The following is a 15,631-nucleotide window of genomic DNA, read 5'->3' on the forward strand; positions in this document are numbered from 1 at the left end:
CTTACCAATTTCTATGACCTTTTAGATATAAATAGAATACAATTTTGTATTTACTTTTTTGGCACAGAAATAGAACTCATGATAATGTTATAACCTCTTTCATCCAAACAAAATATACTTCACCATGATTTGTTCGTTATGTAGTTTGAACATGTACATGGCATGGGCTTACAAGATACAAGTAATTAGTGATTTTGGTATCTTTCTCTCTCACTCTTTCTCTCCTGCACTGATCAATGATTTGGAATAAAGATCACATTGAATAAATGACACGCTGTCTTCCATCGGTTTTGTCTCTTTACTCATTTTATTAAGCGAGCGAAAGAACCTGTTTTAGAAACTATAATCTACTGATCTCCCAAAGGTAATGGTAAGAAATTCAATAGTAACAAAATACTCTATGAAGATTACAGTGCTTCAGTTAACTTTGTCAAACAAACCTCACTATGGAAACATAAATCATAACACATTTCTTGAGGAGGAAAGATTTATGTATATTTCACTAAACTGGCATCTTACATTTTTATATCTAAGTAAAAAGATATTTTTTTTGACATCATTAGATGAAATTTGGACAGCGTTAATGGACACTTATACATCTACAAAATCAATAGTCGTAATGCGGTGTAGATGGTCTTTTTTTCCAACAATTAGACTATGTATATATTTATGTATATATTACACATATATAACACGACAAAAATACATTTAAGTGTGTGTGGTATAGGAATTTTTCTATGTTTATTGAATCCCTGACAAAATGGTTATGGTTGTAACATAAATTGATCCGTATAAGATATTTTTGATGTTTATATAATTTTGCTTATAAAAATTCTATCTATTGAGCATTAAAAAAAAAAACTATTGTTTTTTTTCGTTCAACACGTTTGAACTAATATATATATATATATATATATATATATATTATTTTTTCAAGGGTAAACAGTTACATATGGTCGCTATAAACAACCATCTGTTTCAGTCAATGAGACTTTGTCAGATAACCCTGAACCATTCGAATAGAAAAAAAGGGAAAAGACTGAGCTCTTAAAAAATAAAATAAAAAAATATTTTGCTCTTGTTATTGAGCACTATCTAACAACCTCATTGTATTTATTAGTCCCTACTTCTGAATATCTCAAACTTGAATTTATATATATATATATATATATATATATATATATATATATATGAATAAATTGTTTATAATGCTTGCAATACAACTTATCTTGTTAATACTAGCAAATTTGTGGTAGAGTGTTGGACGTCACTCACTGTTGTCCTAATTTGAGGTTTTGTTGGGTCTGTTCACATTGAAACAATTGTCTGTAGAAATGTATATATATATATATATTTATATTTCAATATTCCACAGTTATTTAATAATTTAACAGATCATGTTTTTGGGTTTCATGGATTTGGCACAACTAAAGTATTATAGGACTTAGTTAAAACATCAAATCCATTCATCAGGTGTCAATTCATTATTATTGTTGTTGTCATTATTAATATACTAAAGCTGAGTTAGTTTGTTTCCTTCGTTTTTTTTTTTCTAATGTACGAGATGCCTTCAATAAGTTTCCAGACTTACAGCAGGAATCGGAATACACCTGATTGTCACAGCTGGTGAATTTAAAAAATGCAATCTGGATGTGAGGGTACTTTAGAAGAACAATATGCAACAAAATTGTTTCAAACTTAGAAAAAAATGCTGCAGAAACATATTGAATGCTTCAGAGTACCTTTGGACCATCTTACATGAATCAAGCATCAGTTTTTGAGTGATTTTAAAGATTCAAGAGGGGGGGAGTCTGTGAGAGATGATGAGATGTGTGGGAGAAGTAAAACAAATCAGAGCACCAAAGTTGATTGGACAAAGACCGTCATGTGTCTTTAGAGACAATAAGTGCACAGTGTGGGAACTGCGAACGCAATTATTTGCAATGAACTGAAGATGTGGAAGATTTGCACGAATACACCAGTCCACAACTCCATCCTTGTCACAGACCATTTGATCGTTCCTCACCTTCCTTATAGTTCAGGCCTTTTTTTTTTATGGAGGGAAGGGGGGGTAATGTAGTGTCGATTCTGATGTCATGAGACAGTCATCCCAGGGACTACCTTCTCCTTTGACAAATTTCCCCGCTTTTAGTGACCACCTTGTATATGAAAGAATGTAATAAAATCAATTTACACGTTTAGGGGTGATTAATGCAATTTCAGAAGAAAAGGGGAGTCCCATGCATTTCAATAATGACTGTTCAAACTATAAATTTTAATGATTATTTATATTTTATTCATTAGAAAAATTTCAGAATTTTTACATTGTTACAAAAATTTTAATTTTATAAAAGAAAGAAAAGGAAAAAAAATTGTTTTTCTCAAAACAAACAAAAACAGTCACACTTATTCCAATAATGACTGCTGAAAATAGTATATTTAGACGCCTTTCATTTATTATAAAATTTTAAATTTCATGTAAAAACAAAAAAAAAATATTAATTTTTATATTTATCTTTATTTAATAAATGTTGAGATAATTAATGTTTTATTTTCGGTCATTGTACTATTGTTGACATTTTCGGATATGATATACTTGAATTGTTTCTCCATGTTCTGAAATTGAATTGTCTTCCTGTTCTGCGATCTTCAAAATGAAAACGAAAAAGTTGTTCCGTGCACAATGCACAAGTGCCCACATTTCAAATACTTTAACAAAGGATAATTTATGAAAAAGTCCTTTAACCCATGGATTTTCCAAAAAAAAAAATTTTATACTCAGAGGGGGAAAACCAATATTACACTTCTGAACAGTCCAAAGAAACTTGTAATGTTTAGCATTTTCATTAGTACCAGTTTCCAAGATGGTGTAGATAATGATAGTGTATTGATGTAGAGATTATAAGTGGGGTCAGCCACTTTCCTATACTTATCTTATTTCTACCTATATCTTATAACCTCCACTTTTATTGTACTTAGTGATAAAGTAATAGTTTTGCTTTTTTATTTTTTAAAATTCTCTTCATTTTTTCGTTTTTCTTATTAAAAAAAGGGGGTGGGGGTGCAGTAACCGAGATGTAAATAAATACAAATTGAGATAATGCGTGGGAAGAAGTGTCTGGCTGTTGATGAGGGCAGAGAGCAAGAAATGCACGCATCCTTCTCTCACCACCCTCTCTCCATAAGATGAAGATAGCAGCCAACTTGATGTGTGAAGCAGACAGAAAAGGAAAAGAAAAAGAATGAAAATATGATAATGATGATGATGGTGGTGAAAAGAGGAAGTCACTGACAGACTGCCTTATCCTTGACCTGAGAAAGGAAATAAACTGGAAGGTGAGAGGAGTTGAATAATTGGAGGGTAGAGAAGCGGGACGGGAAGAAACCGGTAAAAGATAGAAAAGGTAGAAGAGAAACAAATAAATAATAATAATAATAATAATAATCTTAAGGAAAACTCTCCAATGCGGAGACTTATCCAAACGAGCTACAAACTAGTCACATAGAAACAACAAACAGAGGAACACTATATGGAAGGAAAGCAAACTGCAAAAGTATAATCTTTCCCTCTCAAAATAGTTTCGGCATCGACTGGCACCACACTAAATGATTGAGGAGGATGGAAAGACCAAGAAAAGAGCATAAACCAGGCCTCCACTGGATGAGTATGAAGAGGACTGGGATTTGGGTATACATATTGCCATCTAAAATTCTAGTAAAGACCAATGATCACTGCTAGTGAGAAATCAATGGCAAGTAGCTATTGCAATGAAGCAATAGCATTTACATAGGTTATCAACAGAAGTGGAAAGTACTGGGAATGTGGGAATACTTGTTGTCATCTGGACTCCAGGGAACACAACTGATTGGTGTCAGTGAGTAATCTCTGATGATGATTTGAGTGAGAACTCCTAGTGAGTAATGATGATAATAACAAAGCTAGAATGAGAAATGAGATTTGTAAACAAGAAAGAAAAAAACTAACAAAATCCAAAATAAAAAATAAAACAAAAAAAGGATTAAAATAATATATCTATATCTATATATATATATATCTATATCTCTCTCTCTCTCTTTATATATATATATAAAAGAGCAAAAAAAGAAAGAATAAAGCAGAGTTAGAAATTAGGCCAATAATATGAAAAAAAAAATGATAGCAACAAAATTACGCAATCTTATATAAATAAGAACTTTGTCCGGCTGTCAGTCACAATTTTTTTTTTTTAAGTAATAAATACATTGTGGAATTTGTCTCATTTTTAAAAATGAAAGATTTTATCTACTTTTAGAATTGGAGAATATTTCATTAATTGACAGCAAAAAAAAAAAAAGGAAATAAATTTTACTTTTATTTCATTAGTTTATTCATAATATTGTGGGGTCTGCGTTCATATTTGACATCCATAAAAGGGAAATATGTTTTACTTTATTTGTGGAAAAAAAAAGATGTAATGGAAAAAATAGCAAAATTAGGTGGGGTTCAATATTATAAAAAAATAAAATGTTAAGACATGAAATAAGCGAAGTTATTAACCTTAACTCCAACAACGTTCCCATGTAGAAAACATGGAAGATTTAAACATTTAAATTGGATTAGTTACTTTCATAAGTAAACATTGACATTTTAGGATATAAAACAAACAAACAAACAAACAAAAATTCATATATATTATGAGATAGAGATGTTTGTGTTTCTGCTCCTTAGAACAACCTGCCGGAAGAGATTGATGATGACGCCTACTATATCGAGGTTCAAAGTCACCTTTGAAAATCATTCAAAGGTTCCTGCATGGCTTGCTGCACTTTGCTATTTTTTATTGAAGTCACAATTGATTAATATGTCACAACCAACATATTACTTATTTCTGATGTAATATTTTGTTTATAACTTAATATCCGCATATGAAAATATGTCCTTATCTTAAGGGTGCCTTCTGATGTAATAGAGATAATATTTTCATAATTCATATTGCAACCAATGCTCAAAAGCTAAATATTTTAAATTATCAACTTTGAATTCAAATAGAATTGAATAGTTTCTCATAAAATGTCAATAAGGGTAACCAAGAGGAAAAGAAAGAAAATTGAATAGATGTATCATGACACAAGAGTCCATATTGAACATAATGCATAGCTTTAACGAATATAAGTGAATGTCTTTTACACATTAATTGTCTTCATAAACATGTTATTACATATATGAACACAATCTCTTCTCATTGACTTTGTTGGAACTTGAAAACAAGTGCAATAGCATAAAGAACATTTTTATAGGGTATTAGATTCTTAAAAACAAGATAAAGGAGAGTGACAGAGATAAAAATAGAGTAAAAATAAGTTAGAGGAAAAAGAAAAGCAAGAAAGGTATATAGAAAAAGAGAAAAATAAAAAGGAAAGTGATAGAAGGGGAAAAAGATAGAGGAAAAAAGAGAGGAGGGAAAAAGAGGAAAAAAGAGAGGGGGGAAAAAGAGGAAAAAAGAGAGGGGGGAAAAAGAGGAAAAAAGAGAGGGGGAAAAAGAGGAAAAAAGAGAGGGGGAAAAAGATGGAGGAAAAAAGAGAGGGGGAAAAAAGATAGAGGACAAAAGAGAGGGGGAAAGAAGATAGAGGACAAAAGAGAGGGGGAAAGAAGATAGAGGACAAAAGAGAGGGGGAAAGAAGATAGAGGAAAAAAGAGAGGGGGAAAAGATAGAGGAAAAGAGAGAGGGGGGAAAGATACAGGAAAAGAGAAAGGAAAAATGATACAGGAAAAGAGAGAGGAAAAATGATACAGGAAAAGAGAGAGGAAAAATGATACAGGAAAAGAGAGAGGAAAAATGATACAGGAAAAGAGAGAGGAAAAATGATACAGGAAAAGAGAGAGGAAAAATGATACAGGAAAAGAGAGAGGAAAAATGATACAGGAAAAGAGAGAGGAAAAATGATACAGGAAAAGAGAGAGGAAAAAAGATACAGGAAAAGAGAGAGGAAAAAAGATACAGGAAAAGAGAGAGGAAAAATGATACAAGAAAAGAGAGGAAAAAAGATACAGGAAAAGAGAGAGGAAAAAAGATACAGGAAAAGAGAGAGGAAAAATGATACAGGAAAAGAGAGAGGAAAAATGATACAGGAAAAGAGAGAGGAAAAATGATACAGGAAAAGAGAGAGGAAAAATGATACAGGAAAAGAGAGAGGAAAAAAGATACAGGAAAAGAGAGAGATAAAATGATACAGGAAAAGAGAGAGGAAAAATGATACAGGAAAAGAGAGAGGAAAAAAGATACAGGAAAAGAGAGGAAAAAAAGATACAGGAAAAGAGAGAGGAAAAAAGATACAGGAAAAGAAAGAGGAAAAAAGATACAGGAAAAGAAAGAGGAAAAAAGATACAGGAAAAGAGAGAGGAAAAAATATACAGGTAAAGAGAGAGGAAAAATGATACAGGAAAAGAGAGAGGAAAAATGATACAGGAAAAGAGAGAGGAAAAAAGATACAGGAAAAGAGAGAGGAAAAAAGATACAGGAAAAGAGAGAGGAAAAAAGATACAGGAAAAGAAAGAGGAAAAAAGATACAGGAAAAGAAAGAGGAAAAAAGATACAGGAAAAGTGAGAGGAGAAATGATACAGGAAAAAAGAGAGGAAAAATGATACAGGAAAAGAGAGAGGAAAAATGATACAGGAAAAGAGAGAGGAAAAATGATACAGGAAAAGAGAGAGGAAAAATGATACAGGGAAAGAGAGAGGAAAAAAGATACAGGAAAAGAGAGGAAAAAAGATACAGGAAAAGAGAGAGGAAAAATGATACAGGAAAAGAGAGAGGAAAAATGATACAGGAAAAGAGAGAGGAAAAATGATACAGGAAAAGAGAGAGGAAAAATGATACAGGAAAAGAGAGAAGAAAAATGATACAGGAAAAGAGAGAGGAAAAAAGATACAGGAAAAGAGAGAGGAAAAATGATACAAGAAAAGAGAGAGGAAAAATGATACAAGAAAAGAGAGAGGAAAAAAGATACAGGAAAAGAGAGAGGAAAAAAGATACAGGAAAAGAGAGAGGAAAAATGATACAGGAAAAGAGAGAGGAAAAATGATACAGGAAAAGAGAGAGGAAAAAAGATACAGGAAAAGAGAGAGGAAAAAAGATACAGGAAAAGAGAGAGGAAAAAGATACAAGAAAAGAGAGGAAAAAGATACAGGAAAAGAGAGAGGAAAAAAGATACAGGAAAAGAGAGAGGAAAAAAGATACAGGAAAGAGAGAGGAAAAAAGATACAGGAAAAGAGAGAGGAAAAAAGATACAGGAAAAGAGAGAGGAAAAAAGATACAGGAAAAGAGAGAGGAAAAATGATACAAGAAAAGAGAGGAAAAAAGATACAGGAAAAGAGAGACGAAAAAAGATACAGGAAAAGAGAGAAGAAAAAAGATACAGGAAAAGAGAGAAGAAAAAAGATACAGGAAAAGAGAGAGGAAAAAAGATACAGGAAAAGAGAGAGGAAAAAAGATACAGGAAAAGAGAGAGGAAAAATGATACAGGAAAAGAGAGAGGAAAAATGATACAGGAAAAGAGAGAGGAAAAATGATACAGGAAAAGAGAGAGGAAAAATGATACAGGAAAAGAGAGAGGAAAAATGATACAGGAAAAGAGAGAGGAAAAAAGATACAGGAAAAGAGAGAGGAAAAAAGATACAGGAAAAGAAAGAGGAAAAAAGATACAAGAAAAGAGAGGAAAAAAGATACAGGAAAAGAGAGAGGAAAAAAGATACAGGAAAAGAGAGAGGAAAAAAGATACAGGAAAAGAGAGAGGAAAAAAGATACAGGAAAAGAGAGAGGAAAAAAGATACAGGAAAAGAGAGAGGAAAAAAGATACAGGAAAAGAGAGGGGAAAAAGATATAGGAAAAGAGAAAAAAAGATGCAGGAAAAGAGGAAAAAAGATGCAGGAAAAGAGGAAAAAAGATGCAGGAAAAAAGGAAAAAAGTGTGAGCAAGAGCAGGAGAGAGTGCTAGAGAGAAAGAGAAAGAGTGAAAAAAAAGGAAAGATTAGCAAAATGGATGATACCAAAAAGAAAAAAAAATTTGAAAAGTTCCTGAAGAATCTGATAATTATTTACTGAGTTTCCATCCTCTTCCATGGTTGCTGTAAAAAAATAAGAGAACAACGCCGCAAGTATTTTTTGTTTGGCCAGAGACAACTAAATCTGCACCTTTATCTGAAAGAAGGCATTTGAAGATTTTATAAGCTTTTCAATTACAAATTTACTGTAAAGACAAAGTTATTGTTCAATGTTGTCAAGAAGTGTGATACCAGACAAAAGAAAAAAAAGAAAATTTTTTTTCATCTTTGTTGTGGTTTCATCTTGGAATGATACCTATTGTCAACAATTAATTGATGGCAGACCGTTATTTAATCTGTAATAGTGACGGAATGAGATTTGTATGGATTACTGATTCCTCTTGCCACATTTGTAATTATTATGCCACTTGCACAGAAGGTGAACGGGTTTATAGATTGGAATTATTAATTAATACTCAAAGATTAATTAATAAGAGCTATCCGCCCTTGTCTAATTGGATAAACAAAGTAAGTTGAACGATGAAGGAAAATGGTTTCAGATAGCTCTTTTTCACTCCACTTTTGTGTTGATCTCTTGTCCAATCAAACTAACTGAAATTGCATTATAGCCTAGATAAGAGGGGGGCAATCAGTATAGTTGATTCTTTTTTGTTATTTTGATTTTGTGCCCCTGTCATATCAAAGAACCTATTGTTGGGCCTTTTGGCTTGTGTGGTAATAAAACTTCTCAAATGCACTTGTGATATTAGGCTGTGTAATGTATTAACTTTGGTCAAAATCGTCTGTTCCTTTTTTCATTGAAGTATTACAATTATCGATACTCATCAAAGACATTCCAATATAAAACTTATCTAAGAACACTGTCAGGTACATAAAGTAACTTAGTGCAAAATTTCATAAATATCGACCCAGCCAAAGTCCATAAAAACGAAATAACACACAAAGTTCCTTTTATATAATAGTACACACACACACCTATATATCATATTTGATACCCATATTGAAGACAATATCAAATAATAGATAGGCAAGCTATTCATTTTTATTAAATCTTAAATTGTTTACTCACCAACATATAATCCCTGATCTGATATGTTTCCCCAATCTATACATATGAAGTAAGTTGGATTTTCATAGTAAGACCCAAATAGCAATCAGTCTTACATATTGCTATTTGATTCAGGATACCCTAAATTTTTTATGAATTTTCCCCACTATGTGATTGGTCTGAATATAATTCTGTCTGATTTGTTTTTTCTTTATATATTTTATCCAGGTAAGAGTAAAATTAAAGTGGATACATTTTTTATTACTGTCCTAGACAGAAGCATGTGCTTAAGTCCTTCATTAAAAAAAAAAAAAAAAAAAAAAAAAATCAAAGTCTCAACATTTTGTCTTTAAACTTTGATAACCAATTACGTATGCATAAAATAAACCTAAAACATTTTTTTCTTTACCCCAATACTACATTAACCAGTCATTTGCATTACATGCTACAAGGTGTAAGTTAGTTTTGGTGTTGTATTTTTAAGGATATAAGGGGTCCTAACGTTTCTTCATTTACTTTTTTTATTTTTAAATGTAATCTATTATCTCTTCTCTATATAAATAAAATGAACTCATTTTTTCACGTCTGATTTTGACCTTAATAGGATTAAAAATCAAGATATTTCATGCAAATATAATATGCACAAACGGCAGAACAATATCTGAGGTGTGTTATAGGCTTATTTCTCAAATTCCTCGATAATCTTAGATTTCTATACTTTTTCTGCTGAGAAGTCACGGCCAAAATCGGTTAAGATCAATGGAAGTGGTAAAATATTTTCTCTCTAATAAATTCCTCCTCCCCCTGCCACCACTTAACACCGTTTGGGGATCGTTCACAAAGAACAGTTGAGAAGAGAACACCGGTTTGGCTTCATAGTTCTTTCATGTGAAGTTATTTAAAATCACTAAACTAAGCTGCAGTGCTCTGTGGCGTAGTGGTTAGCGTGCTGGACAATTCACATTATATTTTCACGTTCGCGCCGACCTACCGTAGTCGGTTTTTTTTTGTTTTTTTTTCCTAAACAACTGGAATGGACTTTTCTTGGTGACCGAACTGTTAACGTTGCAGATGTTTTTTTTTTTTTTTTTTTTCCACACTTTATTTTCCTACTTTTACTCATGACTCCGGGTTTGATCCTTCCTACTTACCTACCATAACATTTTTTAAAACTCCCCCCCCCCGTCCCGGAAACAAACACTCGGGCAACGCCGGGTACCCCCGCTAGTATAAAATAAAGGAAAACTAAAACGATTTCTTCTTTCATACTAAAAATATGTATTAGACATGACTACATTTGAAATCATTTTCCAACTAACATTACACTTCTGGGAAACACAGAGTAGGAATGGATAATTTTCATAAGTACGTTAATGCTGAAGGATTTTCTCTTGAACATAGTGCAAAAAATAACCTCTAACTTAAAAGATCGAACACTGTCTATCAAACTCCAGTCCCTGTCACATTGCTGCAATAATGCATCTCAGTCCTTGTTTTGAAAGTACTTCCACAGAATGTGCCCTGAGGAACTTACTGCGCTTGTACCCCCCCCCCTCAAAATAAATACTCCTAACCAACCTGACTAGCAGTAAAATTCCACACTTTCAGTGTAGAATTCTCCAGATGCAGGAAAACTTTGTACTTTAATGCTTCTTTCTTCAGACAGCTTACCATTTTCAATTCCATGTCCGTTTCTTCAACTATACCAACATGAAGAAATTTAAATGTATGGTGAACAATCATCTTATTGCACAACTCCCACATCCAGGGCTCAACTCTCTTCCTGATCTACATCAAAGATGATCCCAAAGCACATACTGAAATCATTCGTTGACATCTATGCTGATGACACGACCATCTATGGCAACACATCAAAGGCCGTAAATGACAAAGTTCTCTCTGATTCTCTTTCCTCTGATCTTGAGCACGTGGTACAATGGGGGAAGAGGTGGTTGGTTACTTTTAATGCATCTAAAACCAAGCTTCTATCTTTACATCATCAATGCTCTGATCCCCATCTGGCATCAATTGAAATGGTTGGCTCTCGTCTTGGGGAGGCTCAAGTTTTAACAAGCTTCTGGGATCAACCTTTACTCCTGATCTGAAATGGAACACATACATCAAATCTGTTGCCAAAGTTGCTGGAAAAATGGTGGGATCCTTCTACCGCTCCAGTAGATATCTCACTGCTGATGCAATTCTCTATCTATATAAAAGCCAAGTACGCCCAAGGATGGAGTACTGCTGCCATATCTGGGCAGGAGCTGCTAAAAACAGCCTATCCTGTCTTAACAGAGTACAAAATAGACTTCGTAGCTTAGTGGGAGATGTTTTCTTCCCTGCAACCTCTCTCCCACAGAAAGGACATTGCGAGCCTGTCGTTTTATCATTATTGCCACGGCAAGTGCTCGTCTGAGATCCAATCTCTGGTCCCCCCTTGCCAATCTTTCACGAAAAACACCCATCTAGCTGAAACCACTGTCAGTAATTTTCCCTACTCTTTATCTGTGCCTAAATCAAAACGTAGATTTAATGGACAAAGCTTCTTTCTCAGAAGTGCACGCCTGTGGAACTCTTTCGTTTGCCTGTTTCCCACCTGACTACAACTTGGATGTCTTCAAGTCCAACATAAACAAGTTCCTGATAAACCGCCCCCTTAAGTAAGACACTTTATCAGATCTTCATTACTAACGATTACTACGATATTGTCCCATTGATTACTGTACATGCAATAACCCTTATCCCTGAGTGGCCTCCGGGCCTTGATAAGTGGTGACTTCCATGTAAAAAAAAAAAGAAAAAAAAAAAGATGCCCTCTAGAAATCTAGCCCCTAATCACAGTAGCCCCTTATATCTCAGTGGGAACATGCTTTGTTTCAAGTGAATAAAAAAAAAAAAACTTATGATGGAAAAACTGATACGATAGACAAGGTATTAATGATGCCCTAAACAACTTATGAAGCGAAAAGAATCTCCATCTGGTGGATATATTCCAGAAAGAAAAAAGAAAATGCAATTTTACTAACCTTTGATAACGGAAGATGTTTGCGTGCATTTCTCACGCACGTAATCTCATCCGCATCCACACTCATTGTCAAAAGTTGATCGATTGTAGCATCGACTGCACCGTCGTTTGCTCTTAGCACAGCCTCGATGACATCTTCCTCCATACTAGGAAACATGTGTTTAAAGTCGGCCATTGCCTGATAAAAATCCAGTTGTCTGGCATGAGAACGGGGCACGGTCCCACCAGGTAACGTTTCCCTACGGGGGTGATCCCTCCGCCGTCGATTGTTGAGCTTCTGGGTATCTGCTGACGCCATCTTCAAGGGGGTGGCAAGAAATGGGTAAGAAATATCCCAGGAGGGTGGGGGGATCTTTCAGTTGTCCCTGCCCTGTACCACGCTGTACCGCACACTCACGGGGCAATTCAATGTGAGGGAGAGAAAATGTCAATCCAATAATTGAATTGATCAGGTAGTAACAGTAGCAAAAAACCAAGCCATTTCCACTCTGTGATGGTCTTCACCTGAAAAGCAAAAGAAACCAAAATTAAAAATATGTCAGCGATATATATATATATATGTTATTGTGCAGATATGTGTACAACAAAAGGTTAACAAATCAGACAGTACGAGTTAAAATGAAAAAGCAGAGACCTATAACTCAACATTTTGCTCAACTGTTACATGGGCTTTTTCAAGAGAGAAAAACCAAAAGCGGCAAAAAAATGACAAGATCTGTAATTTGGGGGAATATATATAGTAAAAGATTTAAATCTATGTAGATAAGGAAGTAAATACATGTGTGTGTGTGTGTGTGTATCATTCAAACACTACCATGTTTGAATATATGATTAAGCGGCAGTTTTAGTCATTTAGAACAGCATTAAAGCTTCACCGCTTACTAATTTTCCGACCAAATTTCAAACAATTATTACAGTTCATAGATCACCTTCTCAGTTATATTGTGAAAAAAAAAAAAATTTTCAATTTTCGTTCAGTAAAACAAAAGATGAATTTTCCGGTGTTCAAAATCGTAAAAATATGTAAGATGAGTGACGCTTTTTATGACTGGTTTTCATTGCAACCACGTCACTTCAGCGACTAGTATTGCTATTAATTCACTGCTGAAAAAATAAGCAACAAGTGAAACAGAGAGAATGAAAGCATAAAAGGGAGATAATTGGAGGATTTTATTGAAAGCAGACGAGTGCCGTACATTGTTATTACATATGTTTATGGGGGCAAAAAAATAAGACTGAAATTAAACAAAAAATAAGTGAATTTATTGGAAGCCTGGAAAAACCATGGATTACAATAGACAAATATGAGCATGAAAGATAATATACTTAAGCTTAAACATGGAAAAGTAAAGGACTGAAAAGAAAAGGACAAGATATTTTAGTAAAAATATAATGAATTTATTACTTATAATATTGAAGCATTAAGAATTTTTTTTAAATTCAATTTATAACATATAATCAATTCTTAATGCTGCAATATTTTAAGTTATAAATTTATTATATTTTTACTAAAATATCTTGTCCTTTTGTTTTCCAGTTTTAACAACTAGTCCTTTACTTTTCATGCTTGCATTTTTCTATTGTAATATGTGTGTGTATATTTATTTCATATATATTTATAAACGTAAAGATAAATGAAAGGAAAAAAAATATGTGCAAAATCAAGTTATTTTTTATTTATTTTTTTTTTACAAGGTAATCACCACTTATGAAGGCCCGGAAGCCACTCGCGGATAAGATAGTATCGTAGTAATCGTTAGTATTGGAGATTTGATAAAGTGTCTTACTTAAGGGGCGGTTCATCAGGAATTTGTTTATGTTGGACTTTAAGACATCCAAGTTGTAGTCAGGTGGGAACCAGGTAAACGGAACAGAGTTCCACAGGCATGCACTTCTAAGAATCTGAAGCTTTGTTCATGGAATCTACGTTTTAGTTTTGGCACAGATAAAGAGTGGGGAAAATTTTTGACAGTGATTTCAGCTAGATGGGTGTTTATCGTGAAAGATTGGTGAGGGGGAACCAGAGATTGGAGCTCAGACGAGCATTTGCCATGGAAGTAACGATAAAACAATGACAGGCTCGCAACGTCTTCCCTGTGGGAGAGAGGTTGCAGAGAAGAGAAAAGGGCATCCCCCACTAAGCCATGAAGCCTATTTGTACTCTGTCAAGGCAGGATAAGCTGATTTTAGCAGCTCCTACCCAGATGTGGCAGCAGTACTCTATCCTTGGACGTACTTGGTTTTATTTTTATCTGTATATGCATATAGATATTTGTTTATTGTGAATGAAATGTAGAAGCCTCTGTGTAGCTTAAGTGCCATAAATATATTTTCATAACTTACTTCCTAGCTCCACTTACGTATTGAGCACTAGTGAAGTAAATACTAGAAACTGACACTAAAAATATTATAGGGAGATATATTTTACGTACGATTTTCTGTATTTCTTCATCACATTTTATGGAAATACATGGGATTATATATATATATATATATATATAAAGCTGAATGTGTGTGTGTGTGTGTGTGTATCTGGTCACGAATAGGCTCCTATATGGTTGACTATTTTAAAAAACTGATTACATATAATGATAGATGTATTGAGACACAGGAATGGGTATGTTTGATCTGGCAGAACGGTGGTCCATTAAAATTGTGGGGTCTGCGTTCGCGCCTGGTCCACAAAGTATGGAAATAAAAAATTTAAAAATAAAAAAAAACGTTTATTAGTGTTTTTGATATAGATGTACATAAGAATACTTTGATAAGTATGTTTTAACTTAAATAGGGATGATATAATAAAATTGTGGGGTCTGCGTTCGCGCCTGGCCTCCATAGAATGGAAATAGGCACAAACTTTAATAAAGACTGTGTAAGTATACTTTGATAATTATGTTTCAGTTTGAAGAAATATGGTATAATAAAATTATGGGGTGTTCGTTCACGCCTGACCTCCATAGAATGGAAATATGTCACAAAGTTTAACAAGGTTTTTTAATATAGATCCACAGAATATTGTGATAAGTGTTTCAGTGTGAACAGGTATTGTATAATAAATTATGGGGTTTATCTATTTTATTTTTACTTTCATCATATTTTGCTTTGGTTTTGATACCTCCAATTTCGAAGCTATCTCTTTACAACCCTTCGTTTTCATAACCTATCATACTTTCATAAATCAGAGTCCATTTTCTGTAGGCTGTTTTTGAACCCAGTCAGCGACGGGTAGTTTTGCTAGTATATATATATATATATATATATATATATATATATATATATATATATATATATGTGTGTGTGTGTGTGTGCATATATATACAAGTTAGAAAAGCATCTCATCCAAGGCATGAAAATTGTTAAACAAAATGATTTTACTACAGGCTTTAAAAATAAAGGTACAAGATTCAATTTGAAATGTATTTATCTTCAAAGTGCACTTTTATACATTTTACAAAGTAAGGTATAAAAATTTAATTTAAATCGAATCAAAAAATTACCTTGGATTTATTTCATGTAA

The 15,631-nt window shown here is 33.4% G+C and overlaps 1 protein-coding gene across 3 annotated transcripts in view; it reads right to left on the reverse strand.

The window, feature by feature from the left end:
• Positions 1-15,631, reverse strand: part of LOC145262964 (CUE domain-containing protein 1-like) — a 399,693-nt gene that overhangs the window by 113,074 nt on the left and 270,988 nt on the right. For all 3 annotated transcript variants that reach the window (XM_080119894.1, XM_080119845.1, XM_080119974.1), the window contains exon 2: positions 12,116-12,618. In XM_080119894.1, the coding sequence (XP_079976020.1) occupies positions 12,116-12,412 (297 nt within the window). In that variant the 5' untranslated portion in view covers positions 12,413-12,618. The remainder of the gene's footprint in view (positions 1-12,115; positions 12,619-15,631) is intronic.

The sequence above is a fragment of the Euprymna scolopes genome, chromosome 1 (assembly GCF_053919585.1).
Source record: "Euprymna scolopes isolate OS-2025 chromosome 1, ASM5391958v1, whole genome shotgun sequence".
In the NCBI taxonomy this organism is placed as follows: domain Eukaryota; kingdom Metazoa; phylum Mollusca; class Cephalopoda; order Sepiida; family Sepiolidae; genus Euprymna; species Euprymna scolopes.